The sequence below is a fragment of the Ammodytes marinus genome (assembly GCF_949987685.1).
Source record: "Ammodytes marinus genome assembly, chromosome: 14".
Classification (NCBI taxonomy): Eukaryota; Metazoa; Chordata; class Actinopteri; order Uranoscopiformes; family Ammodytidae; genus Ammodytes; species Ammodytes marinus.
The window spans coordinates 23,176,885-23,203,045 of NC_137218.1; the positions used below are offsets into that span (position 1 = coordinate 23,176,885).

General features: G+C 41.6%; 1 protein-coding gene across 2 annotated transcripts in view; it reads left to right on the forward strand.

Annotated features, from left to right (window-relative positions):
- The first annotated feature begins 4,999 nt into the window (after positions 1-4,999).
- The window catches only part of robo3 (roundabout, axon guidance receptor, homolog 3), a 109,804-nt gene continuing 88,642 nt past the window's right edge, over positions 5,000-26,161 (forward strand). For both annotated transcript variants that reach the window (XM_080041126.1, XM_080041127.1), the window contains exons 1-2: positions 5,000-5,557; positions 20,283-20,609. In XM_080041126.1, the coding sequence (XP_079897252.1) occupies positions 5,494-5,557; positions 20,283-20,609 (391 nt within the window). In that variant the 5' untranslated portion in view covers positions 5,000-5,493. The remainder of the gene's footprint in view (positions 5,558-20,282; positions 20,610-26,161) is intronic.

Genomic DNA, 26,161 nt, shown 5'->3' on the forward strand with positions numbered 1-26,161 from the left:
AGCTCAGTCAACTGCCCATGGCATTACACGAAGAAGATACATATTTTGCTGAACACAATGATACATTAAGTCACAATCTTTGCATGTTAGATATTAGCTTCTCAGTGGATCCATGGTTATTAATTGCATTCATTTAATAATTCACCTTAAACTTTTCAAACGCAAATGCTCCTTGATATTCATAGGATAGCCTAGCTTGATTTATCTTTTGTAAATTCGGTAGTTTAAGTGAATGAAAAGTCACTGACCAGCCAGACCTTTCTAATTTCACTTCACTCTGTATGTTCACGGTGGTTGTCTTAGCGCTGCCGGGAAATCTTTTCATGTCGTCAACTCATTTTCCCAGAAGCTGGCTCTTGACGGCCTTCACAAAACATTCAAATGAATGGCAGGATCACTTTAAAACAAAGCCTTTGTGTGTGTGTGTGTGTGTGTGTGTGTGTGTGTGTGTGTGTGTGTGTCTGTGTGTGTGTGTGTGTGTGTGTGTGTGTGTGTGTGTTTGTGTTGTGTGTGTGTGTGGAGAAAGGGTGTAATTCTATGATCTATGGCTCAGCTGCAAGTGTTTGAGAGGAGCCCACAACAACAGCAACCGATGGGCTGTCTCTGTAATTCACTACCTAATGTGGATAATTAGTCTAAATTCATGGAGTGCTTGATTCCTCTGACAGCATACGCCGAATGTTTGACGAAGGCGCCAAAGTAGCGGCATCAGTCACAGGCGAGCGGAAATGCATTTAGTGCAAGGGCCTCATCATGTTTTATTCAATCACACAGAGATGCTCAATTAATCAGTTTCTGCAATTAAATTAAACATGTACATGCATAAAACATGAAAGAAAATATCAGGGGTGTTTAAAGGGCGGTTTGGTTTCTAGGTTGCTCTGTCGGCCTAAAAAAAAATTAGTATTTATTCACAACAGCCTGTGTGATGTGGAATTATTTCTTTGTTATCCAATATGTGTGTGTGTGTCAGAATGCGTTCTCATCTTAGCGTTCCAATACCCATACTTTCTGTTGTTTAGTATGGTAGAAAAAAAGATTTAGGATGTCCCAATTCTTGTGGTCAGATTTAGTATGCTTAAAAGTACCCTGGCTAAGATTTCTAGTGTTGAAATCAGCATGCTTATTTGGGGCGATTCTGACCCACAATCCAGTGTGCACCGGAAGTGACGTCACATCGACGGAGATCTCTATGTGAAAACAATAGTAAAAGTATGTCCCACTTGTATCCCTACTGCATGCTAACTAGATTCTTTTTTATGGTCAGATGTAGTATTGTAGAATAGAAAAAACAAAGAGTAAGAGATTTGGAACGCAGGGTTTAGTGTGCGCTACTTACCCACTTCCCAATGCATTTCTATAAATGTCAAGAGCTGTGTGTTTACTAGGTCTCCCTGACCCCTAATATTTATTCAGCTCAACAGCAGCACTCTAGCCAATCATTCCTTATTGCTTATTTTTCAGAATTGCACGGCTCATGGTATGTCAAGTCTCATCGGCCGCAGTTTGCCATATCTCCTGGCACATGTAATATTGCTTTTCGCTTTCCATCAAGTGCAATGCATAAAACGCGCCCGTGCTCAGATAAATAGTGACATTTTGCAGTGTGTGTGTGTTTGGGGGGTTTGTTTTGTATGTCTTATAGTGCCTGAGTCATTTCCATTGGCCCTGATTGGTATACATAGCAGCGCGGCACGGCACACGATCAAAGGTCTTTCACATGTTAAGACAGAATTTGCATTTGGATTCATAGGACTGCCAACACAATTTATTCCCGTCTGCCGATAGATAACAGCTTTGAGATAAATGTTGACATTTTGCACCACGTTGAACAGGCGTGACCTCCATGATAAAAAGGTTATTTCTAATTGGATTAAATCCAAGTAGAATCGGTAGGATTATGATAGAAAAAAAAGGCCATGGATGCCTTTAGATATACCTTTCACATTTTCCTGGAAACCATGCCCTATAGGTGCAAAAATAAGATAAATACGTTGTGTTATGTGGGTTTGAAATTATTAATTTCTACACGAGTGATTCAAAGATACATAAAAATGCCACAGCAGCCTTTGATGTTGGCGGTAATAGTTTTGTCTCATCATCCAAGTCTATGTAAGATGCTCCCTCTCAAAAAGACGGAAAATACTTGCAACATTTAGATGGGGTTACCATCTAATCCAGTATGATCAGTCTACCACAAGACACAATGAGAGTGCTAATTACATATGGCCAAATTAAAATAACACAATAAATAAATATAATAACACAGCAACGTGTACTTTATTTAATTAACAAGAGCTCATATGATTCTCTGACCTTTTCCATGTTTGTTAATATATGGGGCCCCAACCTAGATACAATACCATTGAATTGAGACTATGCAGTTCAACAGTTTCATAAGAAAGCACCCGATGGCTCACTGAAATTAAGTGTGTCATATTTAATATAGAAATACTGAATAATGCTGGTGCCATTCTTAACATTTCCATGCTTAGGCTATGTTACAAAGTAAAGGATAATCTTCATGATGCCTGAGCAGTTTTCAGTGGGAGAGTATGCAGCTGGCTCCCACATCATGTGCGTAGGTACTGAGTGCGCTGGCCCTTTAAGAGAGCGTGTTGTCGGGACGGTGAAGTCAGACAGATTTAACCAAGAGCAAACCGGAAGCACGCCGAGTGTGACTTCAAAATACAAGCACATGTGTCACATTCGAAACGATCACAAAACGAGCATTAACTGTAGGACCACAGAATAAAAGGGAAAACATTCAAATATATATTTTAAATATATTATTTTCTGAGGAATAGCCTATCATTCAGTAGGCTATACATTTGTGAAGGATAGCCAACATCAACTTAGGACTTTCTGGAAATGTGTAGGCTATGAGGCGATACAGAATCTCCTATGTGGAATGTGAAGGCAAATACAGCGATACTTTGAACTCTGTGCTTAGCCACACACTGTTTGTTATGGAAATTAAAAATATTGGTTGCGTTCCGAATCGCATACTTTCTACTATATAGTATGTAGAAAAAAGATTTAGGATGTCCCGATTCTTGTGGCCAGATTTAGGATGGTTAGAATACCCGGATGGTCTACTTCATGCGTCCAAGATTGTTAGTGTTGAAAAGTGCATCCTATTTGGGCGATTCTGACCCACAATCCAGTGCGCACGTGAAGTGACGTAACATCGACGAAGCCTATAGGTCCATGTTAACGTACCTCATCAATTTTGTATTTCCAACAAGGTAAAAGAAATTCATTTTAAAATTTTACATAAAATCTATCCAGTCAATTCTATAATTTCTAAATATATGGATGTTGATAGCTCCTGCTCCTTTTGTGGACTCGCTGATGAAACATTTGCCCACCTTTTTTTTGAATGTGAATTTACGAAGAAATTTTGGTCTGATTTAAGTTGTTTCATTTTCCGTCCACCCATGGTTATTCATGATTTTATTCTTAAAGATGTGATATGTTACTTTGACGATGGTAAAGATAAGTCCCTTATTTATGTGGTTAATTTTTTTATTTTACTTGGGAAATTTTTTATTCACAAACAAAAATTCTTAGATTCTCATCCCTCTTTTCAGGTTTTTTTGGTAGAATTTAAATCACTTTTTAAATCCCTTTCCCTGCTAAAAAATAAAAAATGCGCTAGATTTATTGATTGTTATCAAAAATTCATACCCCTTTAGATAGAATTATTCTTTATAGTTTTACAAATGTTTATTAATGTTTTTTTTTCATCCATCTTTTATTTATTTTGTATATTTATTTATATAATAATAATATGACAATTAATGTATTAAGTATGTATGTGTATGTGTATTGTATGTCAAATATTGGATTGCTCTCCGAGTTTGTATTGCATAATTGTTTTGTTGTAATTGCATAATTGTTTAATAAAAAAAAAAAAAAAAAAAAAAAATGTTATGAAAACAAACGGGGATGCGACGGATATAAAAGCAAGAGGCAAGATCAAGGCGCAATGTTATGATGAAATAAGAGAGAAAAGTACGTCCCAATAGTATGCCTACTGCATCCTAACTAGATTCTTAATATCGTCAGATGTAGTATGTAGAATAGAAAAAAGAAAGAGTATGCGATTCGGAACGCAACCAATGTCTCGAAAAGTCACATTTTTCCTTTATTAGGCTATATCATCATCTAAATGTAGTATTTTATTTAAATATGTATTTTTTTTTAAGGTGGGACACTATGGGCAAAAACACATTTTTTTCAAGCACTGGTCTTGAGATATTTGACTATATCGTCTTTCATACATAAAAGGTCCAACATGTTAATTTAGGTGTTTATTTTAGCAAACCTTGTCTGTTTGTGTCTGTACATTTCTCTTATAGCCTACAGCCATCTTTCTTTCAATACTCTGAACCAAAGATCTCACCTTCTAAAGCACTTCATTGTCTCATTTATTATACATTTTGTTCTTAAAAACATGCAGAAAATGCAATTTCTGACCTGTAGCCTACATAGTAGGCCTTCCTTTTGATTTATAAAATGAAGAAAGGCTGTATCCAAAATCTGTTCTGTAAAAACTTTGGACTCTAATATGTTGCAAAAATCAAATAACAATTTTAACATGGCTTCATAGCCTACTTACTACATCTAGATTTTTGTTTTTTAGGGAGATGAACATGTATGCATATTGAATTGGATATTGCTAAATTTGCAAACATTTCTGCCCAAATTTTTAATAGCCAAGCCTGCTAAAAACAAATATTGTTTTAATGTTGTCAACTGGTAAAGTTTACCCAATATACCTGCAGTGTATCCTTGAGAAAATTATTCGTAGGGCGTTGAAGCAGTAGGCTACTTGTAAATTACAGTTTTATTTTGAAAGTGGGACCGGGAAATATCCATCCTAACTATAGCTGTCTTTACAGCAGAGTGGATTTTGGCTCCGGGAGCGCGTTGTTTTGCGATGAGGCTGTAGTAATTCATTCCTGGTAGTGGAGGAGAGCTGAGGAGCCGAGGCTGGTGCTATACAGAAAAAAAACAAATGATAACCTACTCCGTGTTTTACAAAGTGGACTTTTTCTTCTCAGCGTAATGACTTGGTGTAGTTTGGGACTCAGAGGAATCCCTTATAAACATTGTTTTCCTCTGTGAGATTTATCCCGCTTGGGAAAAAAACGGGAGAGAACCGGGGACTGAAGTGACCGGGCGCTGCCTGCCACTCACAGCCGCCTCTCCCCTCATCACCTGCGGCTTGTCTTCTCCGGACCATCCGCGGACACTTCTGGAACTCGTGATAAAAAACAAGAAAGAAAGTTAGGCCTACTATGCGGGATGTTTCAACTTCTAATGCAGTTCTACAGCGGCTGGGATGCTGACTGTGGACTTTGATGCCGTTTGCAAATATTCCATCCCATAGACTGGACATCGTTTGCACTCTGTTTGGATATATCGCTGCCTGTCTCCACAAACTGTGACCGACCCTATACTACCTATGAACAACCTCAGTGTATAATGGAGTACCGCCACACTTTGGTTCCCCCACTGGTTTTATTTGCACTCATAACTTTGGCATATGGTAAGTTTTTTTTTAATTGGCATGCAGAGCCGGTTTGTTTTGGGTCACGTTTTGCACTGATGGGACCTCTAACTGTAGCCTATATGGTTCATAACAGTGTTGCTCCCCACACTACAGTAGTTCACACAGACTCAGGGTTAGGTTTCAAGGGGTCCCACAGAAAATGTAGAAAAAAACACAATTTCACCAGTCATTTTAACACATTTGGGACCCCTTGTGTTGTAAACCAGTGATTTTTGCAATCCTCTTGGATGATGTCATTTTTAAAGGCCACTTAATCCAGCAGCAGACATAATAAGAAGAGTAGCCTAGACCCCCATATGCAGCTTTACTGTGTGTCTCGCCCAGGGGACCTCAGATTCACACCAGCATCTGCTCCCCACAGAAAACCCCACTTTGTTGGGGACTCCAGCCCGCTCATTTATCTCTATTATTGGGCCCATTAGGTGAATACACATTTAGGCACAATGCAAATTTTCTTTTTTATAACAGAAACAGCCTTATAGCCTACACACAGTTTCCACTCACTAACGCATTGTATAGGCCTACTGTGTGAGAGAGCTTGGCAGGGTTGGGTGGTTGATTTGAATAGCAGTGCTACAGCAGGTAACCTATACGATCCAATGCTCTTTGTATAAAAGCCTTCCCAGGGTGCTGCTGGCTTGGTAAGTGTTAAACTGTTGCCTTCCTTCTCCATTTCATTGCTCTCTTGTGCTGTATTGTGTGGTAATGTGTGGGCTCCGTACTTGCATTGGGCAGACAGATAATCCATGCAGTGATGGTGGATAAAGATGTATAATATGCTGAAGTACAAAGCTTAAGTTTCCTTGGGTTTGGCCTTCACTAAAATCCTTAGATATTATACACGTGACCAGAGCTGCACATTGGCCTTGTTTTTTTTATTGCTTTTTTGAGGACATTGTATTCAAATCTATGCATAAAGTGCCCTGTAAATGGAGTTTCCACTCACTCTAAACTATGTGGAGAGAGAGCCACTACTACGGAGAATGACTCTCACTTGTAGACTTTACACGTGATGAAAACCTGCTTCATTGAGAGTTGATGCTGGGTGCCAGGTCCACACTTCCATCAATCAACAGCATGTATTTCAGATGTGCAGGCTCTTTCTTTGTCAACACACCTATGCCTTCTTTGTGTTGTGTAGTACCACAGTTACACCCCTGACTGTGATGCACAAAAAGCAATTTTTGTGAAAGCATAGTGGGATGTTATAGTTTGTGACAGCGTGGTATCTGTGGAGCCCCGGACCCACTGCTGTGGCTCCCCTCTTTTACAAGGCTGTAAACATTGGCTATGAACCCAGAGCGTATGAAACCTCGGCATCTGTGAAAGTGGCTCCTTCAGTGACTCCAGATGCTCCTCAGGGGAACGACAGAGGCATGGATGGATGGACGGAAGACACTTTCTCTCACTTTAGCGAAACACACAGTGACTGTTGAAATGAAGAAAAAAAACTGTGCTGTTCTCTGACACAATAGTTTTAGTTTTTTAACGTTTTACATTTGGAGAAACACAATGTCACATTCTGTCAGTTATCCAAAGCTGCTAGACATCTGTACCATACTCAAGCACGGTACACTTCCTTGGCCCGGGTTGAGGTTGGATGAGGTGTGTTTCGGCACGGTACGGTACGGATGCGGTCCTGATGTCAATTTATATGAGACTGTTCCCCCGCTACCCAACACATCCATGCACCAAACGAATATTTATATTTTTTCCTTGCCAAATGGTTCACGTTAGTCTGATGTGGAAGTGGAATGTTTGCTACAAAATTGTCCGGATGAAAATATTCAAAAAACAATTGGATACATTTACGTTCCAAAACCCAAACCTGTGACGCATTGGCAAGAGGCAATCATGCCTATGCCCAGATCATTTGAGGCAGTTTGAGTGCAGGCCGGGCCTAGCCAGTTAGTTAGGAGGGAGGGAGGGTGGGGGGGGGGGGGGGGGGGACAATCAACTGGGCCAAGTGTTTGTGCGCCCTTAGACTAAACTGATAGTGAGCTTCAGATCTGCACCGGCACTGATATGTTAGGTAAATCAACATGGTAATATTAGCTTTATACGATATGATAAGGAGAGCTGAAGATTAAGAATCATCCTGGCTGCCTTGTCTACCATTTCTCCTTTTCACACATGTGAAGGGCCCCTCCATGTGGAGCCAGAGTCGCATATCAAGGAGTCTGGTCCTCAAGACTGTTTGGCCAGTAAGCTGACACTGGAGTCTGCAGCGTTATTGTCAGTCATCTCTGTCACCATCAGTCAACACAGCAGTATAGCTCCACTCACCAACGACCGTCAACAGCCCCATGTGTTTGCCATGCTCTCACTGAAGTGACTGGAAGGACAGCTGCCTTGTTGTCTCATAAATGGTGCCCTCAAACAGACCCGGTAACCAGATCAAACAAGGCCCTCACCCGCTTAAACTGTGATACACATACACACACACACACACGCACGCACACACACACACACACACACACACACACACACACACACACACACACACACACACACACACACACACACACACACACACACACACACACACACACACACACACACACACACAGAGACACACTGCAATTACAGTCAGAGTGTGTTCAACTTCATTTCCTTCAGGGAGGGGAGTGTGGTTGGCTTGGGTGTAATGTAGCTGAAGGAGCCCGATTAACAAGACATGTCATTGTTTGGTTCTTTTTTTTTTGCCGGTTACTGGCTGTTGTTCGCCTTTTTGAATGAGGCATTTAAAGACCCGCTGTCATCCACAGTGACTTACAGTCGAGGAGGCTTAAAGGGCTTTAATAGATTAGTCAGAAATTTTGACAGGAATTATAGCTGTTACATGGGACCACATGTATCACTCACCTCCCAGTAACCTTATGAACATGGGATACGAATTACTTTTTGTCCTTAAAAAAAAAAATATATATATATATTCTCGTATCTTCATCAAAACAGTTGCCAATTAATTTTCTGTCAATTGGACCTATCAATAAACAAACTCATCACTAACCGTAATAAGTAGGACTGTTTCTTGAAAAGATATTCCATACACTATGAGGGTGGTGACCAACATCTTTAAAGACAGATAACACCAAACCTGGACATTTCAAAGCAATACAACACTATCTGCATGGCTATTAGGTCATGCAATATTTTGTTATTTTTGTAATAGTATAACTCAGTATCATATGTCCAATTTGTTTGATTACATATTTCACACTTGATCATACTGCCCAGGCCATAACTCCGGTGCCTGTAACTTGAACTTTTTATCAACACTACAAAAGATGAACCCAAACCTTCTTTGTTATTTGACATGCATGGCTTGTATGCGTACGTAATTGCCCATTAAGAGTCTCTGTCTTATAGTCAGTAAACCATCATTAATGGTACGGACTTGAAACAGTGTAACTGTGAATATAACAGCCCAGCAAGGTGACATTCAGTATATCAGGATTTTGCTACTGGCATATTGTCAACATGTCTGCTTTTTTTTTCTGAAGATAAAATAGGCAGACAGAAAGCTTTGTAGCCTTCTTTTTCTTTTAAAGAACACACTCACACCTTCCCCCTCCCCCCACATGCCGGTCCATCTGTTCTTTGCAGATCAATTAGGCTGTCAATAGCCTAGCACGCTTTGATATGATACTTTGAAAATGAGCTGCATCTCCTGAAAGTCGTCGAAGTCCGAGTGAATCCTAATTTACAGCGACTGAAAAATGAAGCTTAAAAGAGGCAGGGCCAGGAAGTAAACATCCTCTTCCTGTCATCACAGAATCAGAAGCATCTATCAAGCGCATAAATGGCCGTTTGAAGCTTAATGTTCCAATGTCCATCTTTGTGTTCACATATCCTGGCGTACTAAATTTAAAAAAACGATTTCTAAATAATTAGAAAAACGCATATATGCCATGATAATAGACTTTTACAGTCCCAAATATTCATTACACAACAGTCTGACGGCGCCTGATGGTGCATTGTTAAGTTATTTGTGCATTCAACTGTGGTAAAATGGAAAAAAAACAAGCCCTGTCACTTTCTCTTTCCAAATGTAACCTTAGGGTGTTTTTCACAAAATACAACTCCATCTGGAAAAACCAAGGGTGGCACTGCCTCCCCCTTAACGTTAATACTTAATGACCAAAATAAACAGACGATGAGGCACCATGATTCTTCTCCACCGGGCATCAGAGGAAAAGGGACTAAACTGGGCAGGAACTCTTATTTAGCAGTGGGAGCTGACAGGATAAGTCAGCTAGCCCCTCTCCTTAAAAGGCTCAAGTGTGCCCGCCTGAGGGGCCCCGACACAGTACAGCCTGGGCTCCCCACCTCAGGCTGTAGACAGATGGATGGCCCGGCCCCCCAACATTAGTTCCAGTGGTTTTTAGTGAGGGCTGACCTCTCCATTGCCGGTCATAGTCAAGTCTCAGTCGTAGGAGCCGAGCCATTGCTGTGCTAGAATAACAATGTGGGACGATACAGCGTCTAATTGGCCAATGCAGGGGCAAATTGGTGTTCGTTTTGTGCACTGTGTCAAGATTATAATTGCTTTTTGTTCTCCAACTGGGGAAGTTTTCCTCGCTGTCACTGGCGAAGGATTAAAGTAAAGATGCAGACGCTGTGTCAGAACGTCCCCCATCAGACACCGACTGCGACAATCTGCCAACGTCCTCTCCAGAGACACACACGTTCCTTCCCTGCATCGTCTTTGCCCACAAAAATAGGACACATCCGTAATGTCTTCAGTGCTTCCAAAGTGGCCCTATTTTGTGTAAGTGAGAGAAAGCTGTGGCATACATGCTTTGGAAATATGTGTGTCATAACACATACAACATCACACTACTACACACACCATTTAGAAAATAAAAGATATATTATGCTTTTTGTGCACATTCTTTAAAGATGTATAGAAGTATAATTGCCAAGCATTTCACCTCAATAGGACTTACATGCATGAACAGAGGCATATAACAGCCTATAATTAATCAGAGTCATTAAATAGTAAATCTCCAAGCGGTAAGTCACAGACGACTCACCAGATGGGTTTCCACACAGGTGTTCTATAGTGTGAATACAATATATAACTCATTACGGTCTTACTAAACATTATAAATGGGTTGCACAGCTACTGCAGTCTCAGACTGAGAAAGGAAGTGTTATCTGCCATTCCTATTTTTACAAGAGACATATGGATCTGGTTTCAGAACATGTGCACATATCTGGGTAATCTAAATGTAATCTTGAAGATGTAGCAGCAGTGTTGTTGTACCAACTTCCCTGTATCTTTGTGTCTTGACGGCCTGTCTAACAAGAGCATATGGCTTTCATCAAGTTTGACTGGCGAGACAGGCAGTCAGATCTTCGTGTTCACCCAGTCGTTATCGTCCATGGACTTTTTTCGGAGAGAGCGGTTTGAAACACAACACAACTCTGCCATGGTGTCAAAGTGGAAGCCCATGGGTGTAGCTACAGCTGTCACCTCCATGGCAGGTTGGATGTATTTGTGAGATTCTGGCACTTCAGAGCTCGGTGTGGGAAAGGGCCGACTGATAATGGATCCTTTTCAGCACCGTTGTATCAAGGTGATGCTGCAGCGAAGGGGTGATTTAATGGCCTGCTTTAGAAGTGTCAGGGACAGCTCTTTTTTAAAAAAAAGTGACAGTCTCTGGGAACCTGTCATTTTCTGATGGCAGTGTTGATACACAAAAAGTGATAGCAGGCAGTTAAGAGTGTCTATTTGACTCCCTGCAGCAGCCTTGTTTGATGATTGACAGCTATGCATGATTTCCTGAATGGAAATGCTTATTAAAGAAACTATGTTGACAAGGCAAATGGAGTGCTTCACTACTTGTTATCTCTTAAGTGCAACTCACTGAACAATCCAAAGAATTCGTAGCATTTAGAGAAGTGATAGGCAGCTGCGTTTGAATCCATCTCTTTCTTTCTTTCCATGTCTTATACATCAGTCCACTGCAATTTCTTCTGCAACACGAGAAGGGCACGTCTTGCTTTTACTTTACTTTTCATAAACTCAGACGCAGTTTGTCAACTGCCATTGCTATCAGTTAGTGCAGCAAATACAAACAACCCCAATAGCTATTTACGGTCTCTTGATTGTTTTCCTTTTGAGTTGTAGACTCAGGAGTTCAGGAAGTCCCCGTCTCGACCCTTTCCTCCCTCCGAGTGACTTTTGCGATCTATGTGGTCAGACAGATACGAGCAGATAGCAGTCAAGCCTGTGTGTACGTGTGTGTAAGCGGATACCGATCTAATAGGAGCTAATCTCCAAGTATGCTGCTGTGGGACAGGAAACAAATGGCATTTCCCTGTGGCTGTGTCAGGCCACCCGCAACCGTCGGTGTGCCCGTCCTGGAGCCCCCCTGGAGGATTTCCTCCCTAGCATGAATGAGAGAGCCCTAACAGTAACACTGCTGTGCCTTCATGGCTGAACCCTAATGGACTGATAATTAGAGATAAATAATCGCGCAATCATCGACATACAGCGTTATTTGAGACAAACTATGGGTCAATGGTTTCCTGCTCCTACTTCCCTCGCTCCAGTATTTTCTCCTCTGCTTCCCCTTGTCTCTTCTTGGTCTTGTCACATATAAACACTTCCGGCTAAAACAGAGTAAAGGGTGAGAGTGTAGCCGCCACTATACAGTCGCTGCTCTCTTGTTCTTTCAAAGCCCTATCCAAAAAGCCCCTCGGTGGAAACAGTGGGGAAAATCAATGCTTGTTACTGGCGGGCTACTGGAACTCAAACTGACAACTCTTGGCAGGATTTGGGATAACTTCAAGGATGTTGGACTGGTTGTTTTTTATGTCTTCTAGACTGCTAGCGCTATGTGTGAATTCTTCTCTATTATCACATTAAATGTTCTCTGAATGGGGGCGCCCTTCGCTCAGTTGGTAGGGCGTCCCCCCCATGGGCCTCGGCCAGCAGCGGACCCGGGTTCGATTCCAGCCCGCGGTCTATATCTGCATGTCACTCCCCTCTCTGCCCCATTTCAACTCTGTCTCTACACTGTCAATAAAGCATAAAAATGCCAAAAAAAATCTCTTAAAAAAAAAAAAAAATCTCTGAATGTTTAAATATAGGAACATTTAAGTCGAACCATTGCTAGACTTATTCTTAGCGGAATGTGTTCAAAAAAACCATGAAAAGGGAAGTGTAGTTGCACCCTCACAGTTGTTCAAATACTTGTATCCAAATCAAAGCTTTATCTACTTACCATGTTTTCAATAAGTTACCTTTTGTGAAAGAAGATTGGTCTGGTTAGGCTAAACTGTGTGTTGGACCAGACAGGATGATGCCAATGTTTGCTCTCTATCAACGGCAAGCTGCTTCTGCCTTGTCAACTTGCCCAAACATCTAGCCAACAACTCATTTCAGCTGCTTGTCCAGTGCAAGAGGCCACCCTCAAAGGGAGCATGAAACAGAGTTGTTTGAGGAAAGGGTGATTTTGTTGCTGCTTTGTGAGTTTGGGATTCTTTTGCTTCCATTTTCCTTAGTTGTCTTCTCTGAAAGAAGAACAAAAAGAAGCCCCTACATAGTGAATGTATCCATGGCCCCAAGAGAGACATGATAAAAAAGACCCAATTTCCTTTTGCGAAGTAGACCCAGCCCATTTAGATGCTTAGCATCAACACAGACTCAATTAAGGAGGGTGTCTCTTTATGGCTGCCACTCTGTATTCTCATGCAACCGCCTCATTTTGTTGTCCCCACATGGTCAAAGAGTAGGAGGCTGTAGAGAAAGCACTCCAGCCTGCCTCCCTCGCTGCTGCCAATTTGACTTTGAATGCACATTTGCAAATCAATTCCTGTGGCTTTGGTTAAAAATCGAGAGCCGGAGGAGGAGGGAACAGAGCTGTAAAACAACACATTCTGTGAGAGGGAAGTCAGTTCGCTAAAAAGAATTGCGGATGAGAGAGGGATACGAAAGTTGTTGAATTTTCTTTCATGGTCTGTGTTCTAGCCCTGCCCCTCTCTCTGTCCATTCTTTAAAGAGTATTAAGCTCACCATTGGCAGGTACTTTGGTTTCTGTAGTACTGGAATTTCAGCTTTTGAAAAACTGTGCTTAGCCATCAAAAGCTATGTCTTTTTTTAAGTAGAATTGGGTGGGGAGGGTTATTATCGACTGCAGTGTGAGGGCTAGCTCATTTCAGCCTTCATTTTAGTTGCAAATCCAGAGCATGGCTTAATCTTTTTTTTTACCACCACCACTCACCACAGAGTGATAAGGAGTGCAGGCTTTTGATATATTACAATATTCTGATTTAATTTCGAGTCCTTCATGGCAAAATGAAAGACATTTCTCACCCTGCCCTGGTGGGATGATTCGTTTGGGCTGAAGTGCCAACCATACTTTATGTCCGTTTCCCTGCAGCGTGGTCGTGAACAGAATACTTCTGATCCTCCGTGTGATGACACATACACTCTCTACAAGCTGGTGGTATAGGGTTGACTCGGGGGGTGGGCGGCATGCTGGACCTTCGGCAGTTTAGACAGTTGGTTAGTAGGTGTGAGGATCGTTTGTTGACCTCCAGATTGAGCCTTGTACAAACAGCCGCCCCAAATGAGCACCCTTCATGGATTTATTGCATGAGTCAGACCACCATCTGAGCGTCATGCCGTCTGTCGTGTGTTTGGAAAAAAAGTCTCTTGAGTCTGTGCAGTGCAGTCTGGCAAAGATGTAGGGGTGAGTTTACATGCAGAGCCACAGAGGTGCAGAGAAGGCTTTCACAGCCTGTCGCCTAAGGCTATGTCAATAAAAAATGATGTTGAAATGAATTTTTCACGGTTCTCCATGCTATTATCAGAATATCCATTCTACACAAGGTGACATTCTCCGCTTACCTTACAACATTTTGTTGAGTTGCTTTCTTTTGGTTTTAGCCTCACTTTTCCTGTTTTAATGATTTAACTGTCAAGGCCTTTTGTCGACAGCAGCATAGCGAGCACATCCCTAATAATCACATGCTCCAAACCAGATGACAGCCACTCATTTGACCTGGGTCTTCTTGGCGGGGGGATTATTTTGGGGATAATTGGAGCAGAATGATTTTCATGTCAGAAGAAGTTACACTGTCATCAATGTCTGTCTGTCCAAGTAACTTTTAACACATTTACAAAAGTAAAAACCATTATATTTAAAAGTTCTGGGGTAAGGACTTCAAGACTCTGGTGATCTTCACAGTCACACGTATTGATATCACTTTTATTTATGGTTTGATTGATTTCAGTCTGACCCCCACATGGCTATAAATTGTCATTGCCACCCCCCCAAGCAAGAGTACTTGCCCTGTGTGTGTGACTTACTGGGTGTTGTTCTGATGTGTCCGTCTTTTCAGGAGGGAATAAATCTGCCTTGGGGTGAAAGCCCTCTTGAGTTTGCGGTGAAATAAGGCCAAGGAGCTGGCAGAGGGGGTGCCGGGAATTAATCCACTATAGATCTTTGGCAGTGGTCTTCTGTTTTTTTTTGTTTTATATCAGCAGGACACATCAAGCCACTTGTTCTTGTACTAGATGAGGGAAAACTTATGCCTCAGCACTTTGCCATCGTCCATTACAGAGAGGACATTGCAGCAGGAGTTTGTGCTCCCCGTGGCTGTTTTGTTCCACTTTTTCTTATTGGTTTTCTGGGCACCGTTTGTCCTGTGGACTATTTCTCCGCCACCCCCCTCAGGCTTTATTATCTCCTCCTTCCATTTGCCCATGGTTAAAAGGAATTTGAAGTTGTTGACGGCATTCAACTTTGCATACGCATTTGCCCCAATGTTTAAATCAGAGTGTGACCCCTTTTTATTTCGAGTCTGTGATTTAGGACAAATCAGGTAGGCTGGGGATGAAGTTCACGCTGAATGGAATTAATCAAATAAACCGTGATCTGTGTTGTTCTGCTGGATTAACCAACCATATTATTTCGCTACAATATTAATTCAAGTGTTTATTATTTAGTATAGGAGACATCGTACAACTTTCAAACTGAAGTGCTGGCTCATTGCTTGTCTTTGGTGTGAATGGGTCTCCAATCTCCATAACTAATCCGATGTTGTACAGCTTTGGGGCCATGTTTCCTTAATTAGTGTGGGAATAAGTACAGGGTTACGAGATGCAGTGTTTGCATCAACTTCTAGTCTTCCAGTTGTCAGTTGCAAAGACATCTGATAGTGATTTACATAGTGGCCATGCAAAGAACATCTATAATTAACCATTTGCAGCTAAACAAATCAACATTGCAGAAGGTTCATCCCATAAGGATCCAAGTTATTAACATTTATCTGCTTTTGCAGAGATTCATACTGTTTTGGCGCTTTGTATTACATGGTACTCTACTCTACTCTTAATGGCCATATCACGTGATTCCTATCAGCTTTATACTAATTAAAGCATTAACTGAGCCCTTGTGCCCTGTATGGGAGTTTCTGTACTGTCTTATGTTTTTCCTTTTAATATATCATCAGAAAATACAGTTTGTGCCTCTATATGCAGGTTGTATTAACATTTCCACTATCACTGAATGATGACAGCTGACGGATCCTTTAAGGAAATCACACATTCATCTTTGGAGTGAACCACGGCTCTCTCTTGACATGGCAATTTAGACGGTAATTCATCTTTTCTCCATGCACTATTCTTGTCAAACATCCTCTGGCTCCCACAGGCTGGACTCCTTCAGCATCCCTGTGGTTTCATTAGCTCTGCTGTAGCTTTGAGAGTTGCTGCCATCCTGCTGGAGCAGTACAACATGGACAGGAGCTAATAGGTCCTTAGAGGATCCCGACTTTTCTTATTAGACACTCACCCTTCTCAAGACAGCCAGTCGTAGTCTCCTGACTCCTGCTGTCCATTTAACCCGATTTTGAGTTCATCTTTTCGAGCCTGGCCCTTATCCGTTACATCTCCACTCACTGTGAACTGTGTGTCTGGGGAATACGCCAGCTTTAGAATTTCAAATATCCTTGAGTTGTGTGTGGCAGCACAGTCGGTCTCTATCAACATGTAGATCTTTCAGATTGTTCTGTCACAGTAGTATAATACACAGCCTGCGGCTTGCACAAAAAGACGTTCCTGCAAAGATCAACAGCATAAAAGTGACAATTGTGTGGATTTAGATTTATGTGTCATCAATCTTTGGAGAATCATCTTGGGTGATTTGGATCTTCCATTTTGCCAAACTGAGCCGTTCACATCTGTGTGACATCCCAGAGTAAGGGGGCAGGGTAAATGTATTTGTAGAAGACAGTAGCTGCAAGATGTTTTCATCAAGTCTACTGTACATTTCTGGTGAAAGGCCTATCATCTCTTAGAGCTGGTGTTCAGTGGTTCCCACTAAGGAAGATGTCTTGATGATATTTAGCTCAGTCTTTAAAAGCCTTCACTTTACATTTCCACATGGCTGGTTCTAACCAACTTCCCTGTAAAATGTACGAGTCAACTCTTAAGGGCCCTGTCCGACTGAGTTCTCACCACAGACACCACCCTCCCTCAACACCTCCATCGCCCCAGACCAGACGGACTTGGTTCAGCCATGATACTGTATAAATGCTACCAGCTTTTAGATTCCAGCTTTTCACATTCATATCTACTGCTCGGACACTTTCAGGGGGAGATGTGCTGTTTGTATTCAATTTGAGAGGAACCTTGTAAACAATATCGCTTTTTGTTAATTTGCTTATAGTTTCATAGCACATATTTAATCTGGGTTAGGGTTACTAGGGAGAAATGTTGTCAAAAGTCCATAGAATAAAACTAAAATGTTAATTTTGACTTGAACCCATACCTACTAAATACTTAAACCAGAAACACTAATCATTTGAAGTGGTGTTAAGTTTATCCAGGGCTGTATCTATCTTCTAGTTTCTGATGAGGAAATGGTAGGATTTGGAGGACGTGGTGGTTGAACAAAACAAGACATTTGAAGATGCCACCATGGGATATTTTGGGCATGGGCACACTATACCTTTGAACCAATTCAGCTTTCATGAGTCAGCTGTCATTAAACTTATGCAAGACAACATTTACAGTTTAGGTAAGAGAAACACAAAGAAAGCAAACAGCAGTAATTTGTTTTTTTCCGTTAGTAGCAGTGAAAAATATCCTTAAAAGGTATTGTGTGATCAGGTTCTGGTGTGCTTTCTGGGGCTTGAAAGTAGATGTCAGACAAAGGCTATTTGATTCTAACTTGAAGCAACTTCAAAGCCTCCGTACCTATTTTCCTCCTATTATTCAGAACCTCCAATTTCTCCATTTCTGCGGATGTAATTTTACTGAGAGCAGGGCCATCAGACGCTACTCTATATTCCCATCAGCAGAGAAAAGCACTTCAGTGGTGTTCTTAATCTCCTGAAACTTTATAGAGGATTTGCCATTCTTATCAGGTGTTATCAGCAAAGCCTGAACCCCCTTCAACTCCTTCTCATTCATGCACCTGTGGGAAGAGCCATTATGACCCTCTTTTATTATGCATGCTGGCCCGGGATTACACTGTTTCCAATGGCACATTGTCGGCTATGCATTGGAGAGGAACAACACAGGAAACAAGATGCTATCTTGATCACCCACCTGGGGGGTTTGCGATGCACCAAAACTGCAACAGGCTCCTGCCCCCTTTGTCTGCTTGACTTAAAGTCACTGTCACCCCAGAGCTATGTTTAATTCCCACATTAACATAACCTGTTTAATCTTTAATTGAATAATGACTTATACAAGAACAGCATCAAAGGAGTGTAACAAAACTCCAAGTGACACCTAATGCAAGAGCTAAAATACCTTTAAAGCCTCTGGAAACCAGGTCTTAAATAGTTAAAATCAATATAATAATAATATGTTTTACTGTCACTTGACAGGACTGAGTGGGCATGGTCAAATCAAACAGGCTCCAAGTCAACAGTCATTCTTTTATAGAACGTCGGGGCAGAGAAACTGCAGTGATAGGTTCAAAATACTGATTGTGTAATAAGAACCAGAGCAAAGTCCAACTAATCCAAACTGATTTTCTGTAAAGTTTATCAAACTTAAATAACAATATCTTTAATTTGGATTGGTACATATACCTAACTCTTTTCAGATGCTTTACTATCATGCAACTAACTCCCTCAAAATGACATAGTTAGAAGGATATGGTGGATTTGGGTTTTACAGGGGCTTTAACTCTGAACAAAGCGAGGCGAGACACATCAGAAATACCCCGTTGCCAAAGTCACAAATGCTCAAAACAACACCGGAACAAGACTTGGGTTATTCTGGAAAAACACACCGGCAACTAGACGCACCTCCTGGGTTCAATCTTTCCTATATACTCTCCAGGGGAACGTTTCACTTGTGCCTCACGGTGCTTGAGTTTGTGTTATTGCTTTTCATACATAATTGTAACCGCCAACATGCTGTCATTCAAATTGGAGGCGGAAGACGAAGAGACGGGAGGAGGTAAAAAAAACAGAACAGAAGCAATTTCAAATTGAACAAAATAACCTTTGGGAATTATTACCTCGACTGCATTTCCATCCGCTTCTGCTTCCGTCTTCATTGAGTCCTTTCCATCAGACTTTCAAAAAGAGAAAGCTAGAGAGTGTGCACAACTGCATTTAACACTGGCCAGAAACAGTACATTTGTGTTAATCAGTAATGACCATACAGGGGCACCACACTGAGCTATGATGTATTGAATAGAAATCCTTAGATGTTAATGTCGGACCAAGTCATTCACTTAAGCACATAACAGGGTTGCGGGTTTATTTTTTGATATCTGAATATGTGAGCCGGTGATTCAATTAAGCTAATTTCCGTGGTTCCTTTCTAATTGGAACAGTTGTACCACATTTGGTTTGATAGATGCCGAATGTAGAGCATGCCATTTCCTCTTGATTTATGCTTTTGAATGTTAACACTTGAGAAAATGAAATGACATGCTTGTTTTACATGGATACGTCGTTGCTGATGACGTTTTGTATCAGGCTGGCTGCCTTGCACTTGTTGGGCTTGAGAGTCCTGGAGAGATAGAGTGCACCTGGGTGTTTTTTTTATACATTTTACCGCCCACTGGCCTCTTGTGTGCAGTGTCCAGAATGTGAAAAAAGGCTGAGGACTTCTATGTTCCGTGTTAAGTTTGGTCCTTATGCATATAGTACAGCCGCACTCTATACATGAATATGTGAACAATCTTTATGTTGTCACACTTATTCAATACATATTTTTAAGGTGAGACACGGCAGGCAAACACATGTTTTTTAGCACTGATTCATTTTGAGATTTTCTATAACATGTCATCTTTCATACAAACAATTTCACCTTTTTAATTATGTGCAATTCTTTTTAATCGGCCGTCTATTGTGTAAGCTTTAAAACATAAGGGGTACCTTTTCTGTAATAATAACCCAAATCTCTAGTTCTATTGCTGGAATATTACTCATAAATCATATTTGTACAATCATAACAAGGCAAGGCAAGTCTATTCATAGAGCACATTTCATACACAAAGGCATTCAAAGTGCTTTTCATTTTGATAAAACATTTTAAAAAAAATTAATAAAAGAGGGAGAGAATAATTGAAAATCATGGATGTACAGTACATGAAGAACCAAAGGAGCATACCAGTCACACAGCTTTACCAATACAATACAAGAATGACACCTTTCCCATTAACTTAATATTAACCTCATCTCTTCCCTTCTTTCTTTCTTTTCTATCCAGGATCCAGACCCAGGTTAGAGGATGCAGCTCCCCGGGTCGTTGAACACCCGTCTGATCTGATCGTGTCCAAGGGCGAGCCGGCCACGCTCAACTGTAAGGCGGAGGGCCGGCCCACGCCCATGGTGGAATGGTACAAAGACGGGGAGCGCGTGGAGACGGACAGAGAAGACCCCCGATCACACCGCATGCTCCTACCCAGCGGCTCACTCTTCTTCCTCAGGATAGTGCACGGGCGCAGGAGCAAACCCGACGAAGGTGTCTACGTGTGCGTGGCTCGCAATTACCTGGGAGAGGCTGTCAGTCGCAATGCATCGCTGGAGGTGGCAAGTAAGTGTGGCTTTGTCTTTTTGCTGTTGAGGGTGTGTGTGTGTGTGTGTGGCACTTGCAATAAAAGTCTGTGTTTTGAGGAATAAGAAAAATATGAAGACATCCTTTGTTAAAGCTACAGTGTGTAACTTTTTCATGTAAAATGAATGTCGGTTACATTCAAGCTATCGCCCAAACGAGTTTTCGCAAAGTTGATCAAGCCGATCAGCTACACTAAACTCTCTCTGTATTTTTCACTATGGCAGCGTTTACAAACTGGTGTCACCCCCTGACACTGGCGCAGGAGCCCAGAAAAATCACAAGAAGCGCCCACGAGTGTTTGCGTAAATCAACTTTGTGTCTACCCGGTTTGGCGACTGCTTGAATGCAAACAGACATTCATTCATGTCAAAAAAGTTATGCACTTTAGCTTCAAGTATAGATTTCACAGGCCAAATATTAACCTTACTATAAAGTGGCAGAGAGGAGTTGCAGAGGCGGCTCTCGGCGAACTCTCTGGTCCCTTTATCATCACCATCACTCGGCTGAGTTAACTTAAGACGCCACCCCTGACCTCGGTGTCACATCTCCTGGCAGCAGATTGCTCCCAGAGACCCCCCCGCCCCCCATAACCTCCCTCCACCCCCCCCCCCCCCAATTCTATCCTCCTCTTCTCCAGCCTAAGACATGGCATCCTATCTCCTCTGGCTCGCTGCCCTCTGTCGTGTTGTTGACCGGGCCTGTTAATGTAGATGGATGACAGCTAGCTCCTGCTGCAAGATAACAGTCTTTCGCCGCTGGACAGGCATGGGAAAGCTAAATGAAAAAAAAAAAGAAAAATTGTGTCTTGCAGGCAGAGGAGTGTTGGCAGCCTTCTCACTATAGCAGATGTTGTTGCTTCCTTTATATATTTACAACAATCTCCTGTCAGACGGGCTTTTATCCCAAACTGACACGCAATGTGGCGGGGCTGCTGCTTGTGATCAGTGTGGCACTAATGAAATGCAGATAGGGCCAATTAAAATGTTAGCGCTGAGATTAGATTAGGTCGTTACCCTCTCGGTGTTAGGAAAGGTCGCTGTAAAGTATGACTTTGTTTTTGACAGCAGCGGGTCATTCGGAAGAGAAATTTAGACAGTTTGTGTGTTGTGTACAAATATAGCTTAGGGGCTAGTTTGTTGCCGCACCATGGTAGGAGTTAATTTCTTATGTGACTTTGTGTTTTTCAAATGGGTCTGCACATCAGGTACTGTTGGATGAAATAGCAAATAGTATACTATATGTACTTGCCAAGTATGTTACACAACTACTAAGTGCTGAACGCAATATAAAACTCTTACCTCTTGTTATCCTTCCTTATCTACTAGTTTAAGCTAAAATGAGTCTTGGCAGAACACCGCTTTTTTTTTTGCACAAACACCAGTTAAAGATTTCAACACTTTCTATAATTCAATCACTCTGGCGTCTCTCCCTAATATCATGACATCCACCCTTTAAAACAGAAAGCATCCAAAGGAATTTCTCACTCTCCCACTACTAACACAGACCAGCTGAATGCAGTTAAAAACAAAACCTCATTCCCAGTGAATATGGGTGAAATTCTAGACTCCTGTCAAACACCTTAATGTGGTGGGCATCATATTTTTTCGCGAGAGGCCCCCAGGCATTTTACTCAACTAACTTAATAATCTGAGGTTGAATTTTCCCTTGACTTGCCTCTCCACCAGAAAATCAGCCCCCATGAATCATTCTCTATCCTCTCTGTAAAACAGCTGAGATCTGTACAGAGAAGCGCTCCACCTTTTGTCCCTATGAGAGCGTTCATCAAAAGCAGCTTGAAGAATTACCTTTCACCTTGCCCGGGCTCTGTTGTGGTTTCAGCATCAGAAGCCGCGTGATATTTTAGGACAAAACGCCCATATATGGAAACAAAGGGAGTAATGTAGGTGGAGGTGTTGTGTATCTCTTTTCCCTAGGCCTACTTTTCTTTGAGTTATTTTTGAATTCCCAAGAAGTTTTCTTTGTTTTTACTTAAAGGTGAAGTAAGCGGTTTATTTATGTGAATATAAGTGTTAAATCGCTCTTTATTCATAAAGTGATCGCTTTCATAATGTGCGCGTTTCATAAAGCCAATTTCTCAGTCAGCTGCTCTGCATGTAATCGGCTAATCAACTTTTTGGGGGATCCCGAAATTATTATCCAATCATAAGAGAGAACGCTACAAACCGACACCCGTCTCACTCATGGTCTCACTGCCGGTGCACGTGCAGAGCGACAGATGGGTGAATGTTTATGCGCCTACAATGGCGGAGCAGGTAAAAATCCTCTCCAATGTCTGTTTTGATGGGTTTTATCATGTTTTTATCACATTTATGGATCTGAGATGATGCTAGATAACTCGCTGCTTGAAGACCGCAGTGCATTAATGTGGTGACATAGGGACGAGCGAGGGGACTGCTAACTTGCAGTAACTGACAGGAAGTTAGCTAAAAGAACCATTCCACTTACAGCACCTTTAATATGTATTACTCAATTTTTAACTTATATATATCATCATGAAACTTTGCCTGATGATTACTCATATTAAAACAATTATTCTTTGCACTACAATTGATTTCATAACCGTTTGAATAAATATGCAAATGTGGCAATAGCTACCTAATTATGCATTTATTTGCATCTTATTAAAACACAAAAAATCAAGATGATGGATAAAGCCAGGGTTAAATTTATTCATTTAATTTTCAGAACATATTAGTGTCTGAAGTATTTGCTGAACAGATTTTGGAGACAGCCTTTTTTATTTTTAAATAAATTATAATATGATTCATTTTATTTGACTTCCACCTTTCAAGACACCCAAGGACACCTCACAAAACATGAATAAAAGCACAGCAAATATTGAAATTCAATGACAACTAATACGTTTTTAAATGTATACTCGTATGAAAGAAGATTTTATGGAAGAAGTCATGGAAGAAAAATGAGCCAAAAATCTCAAAATTGACCAGTACAGCCTGCAGTGTCTTGGCTTAATCCATCACATTAGGGTAGCTCTTTCATGACTTTTATTACTTTTTCCACCCCCCGCCCCCCTCCCCCCAAGATATTTCTGGCAGCTCCTTGAAGGCGATAAGAAAGTAATTCCCTTTGCAGGCCAACCAACAGAATTCAATTCAACACGGGCGTCATCTCAAACAAGGCTCAGTGAGGGGTTGTGTGGGGTCATGTTTGCAGTCAAAGTGCTTTTTTTGCTGGTGTTTCCTGAACCCTCTTGTCTTCATTATCTCTGTATTTCAGTCTGCCAGGTCTTGCAACAGGTCATTCTATCTGTTTCCCCATGTGTGTGTGTGTGTGTGTGTGTGTGTGTGTGTGTCTAACTTTCTGCTGCCTTGTTTGCCAATGCTGAGGTCCTTTGGGAGGTGACATTCTCTGCAGATGTCTTCAAGCAGACACATGTGAAGAGACACAGATTATTTGGCGCAAAGCCGATGCTCACAGATAAGAATCCCCTATCCGTGGTGGTAGAGGAAATACTGCAATAGTTGAATTTTAAAGGTGGAGTCAGTGATTTTGTAGAATGCTTGTTGTCAAAATCCCTTTTTGTCAAAATCGATGAATATCCCCTCGCGATCCACTTCTTGTCCGTAATGTGTTAATACACAGCCTAGGCTCTGTAAACGGGCATGTTGCTAGCTACGGAGGCCCCCCTTTGTTTATATACTCGTTTACAGAGCTTACATACTGTGTATCTACACACATATGGACAGGATTGTGAGGAGATATTCACTCATTTTGACAAAAAGTGATTTTTGACAACTAGCGTTCTCCAGAATCACTGACTCCACCTTTTATAATTGTGTCTTGTACATCCACGTCGACAACACACACTTTTGTAGCATTTTCCCTCCAAGATAGAGAAAGAGAAGATGAGAGGTTATGTAGAACAAACAGTGGGGCAGGGCCAATAGTCTAACTAGTGCCAGGCCAGGCCAGGCCAGGCCAGGCCAGGCCAGGCAAAGCTCCTGCCAGCCCTCCTCTGCATGGTGCCAATGGTTCCGGAGATAGGGCAACCGGTACAGAAGAACACCCCTCAGCTGCTACCGGTGGGGCCCTCAATGTGGCACCAGAGAAGGCACAAGATGGCATTTTGTGGCATGGTTTCACTGTGCTACCCTCAGCCCAAGCCTGTGTGACTTGGAAAGCACACAAGGGCAGACTGAGAGAGGGGAGTGCTGCATTGTGTATTGGTGGTGGTGGTGTTGTGTGTATTTTGGTATCAGGGCACAAGCCAGCACTGAGGGGAAGCATGGGAGGTTCAGAAGGTTTAACCCCTCACGCTCCATCTGCTACAGGGCACGCTGACAGAAAGTCCACTGAGCTGCAAGCATGGATGAGCCGGCAGAATGCTTTGCAGTGCGGATGAATATGTCTGACTGAAGTGCTTGACTGTGTTGGATGTGATTTATTTAGTGATTTTAATGGACTATGCTATCTATTTGTGTGTGTGTGTGTGTGTGTGTGTGTGTGTGTGTGTGTGTGTGTGTGTGTGTGTGTGTGTGTGTGTGTGTGTGTGTGTGTGTGTGCGTGTGTATGTGTGTATGTGTGTGTGTGTGTGTGTGTGTGTGTGTGTATGTGTGTGTGTGTGTGTGTGTGTGTGTGTGTGTGTGTGTGTGTGTGTGTGTCTGTGTGCCCAAAAGGGGACACAAGTGAAGACCTTTTTAAAGTAGAGGCTACCACAGGCGGCTATTCCAGACATTTTTCTCATTTAGAATTGAGTTGATGAACGAGTCCTTCGAGGTCAAGCAAATGTAACACTGGACACTGTATTATCTTAGCTGATGCCTGACAGTGTACACAATTGGGGATTTAAAGTGATACTCCACCCGGAATCTGTTCAGACTTTAAATGGTGGCTGTACAACGGATGATGCACGGCTATACACTGACAGAAAACATCTGTCTTGTCCTGTGCAGCTGGGACTCAGTCTATTGTAATGTATTCCTGTGATGAAACATTGTCATAAACGTATTGTTCACAACCGAACCCAGGCAGTATAACTAACTACTCACACCTGGAAAGTCTTTTGTTATCAGTGACAGTGAAACTTCTAAACCAACATTTTACACTGACCGAATTCTTAATCCCTAGAGTTTTTCAACTAGTGTTAAAAGTAGCCCAAGTACAGCCTCAGTAATTTATGTAAACCTCAGATATAGCAGTCAAGTTACAATAGTTTTTCATACAAACATTTTACCGTTGAAATCATGTCACACTCAGCTGTAGGATCAATAAGACATTTTCATACTAGAATATATATATATTATATATATATTTTTAATATAGTTTCACGAGTTGCCATCATTTAAGTGTTGCTGTCAACCAGCCACAAGCCTTACATATCCCTTTTCTTTATGCATTTTTTTACACAGCTCACATTCTGCTTTCAGTCGCACCTCTCTACTCATACCACCACACCCATGTCTCCTTTACAAAATGTCTGTTTTGAAGCCCCATCCACTCCCGATTTCACGCGTCAAAAGAGATTCTTTGATCCTGAAAATGTGGCCTTA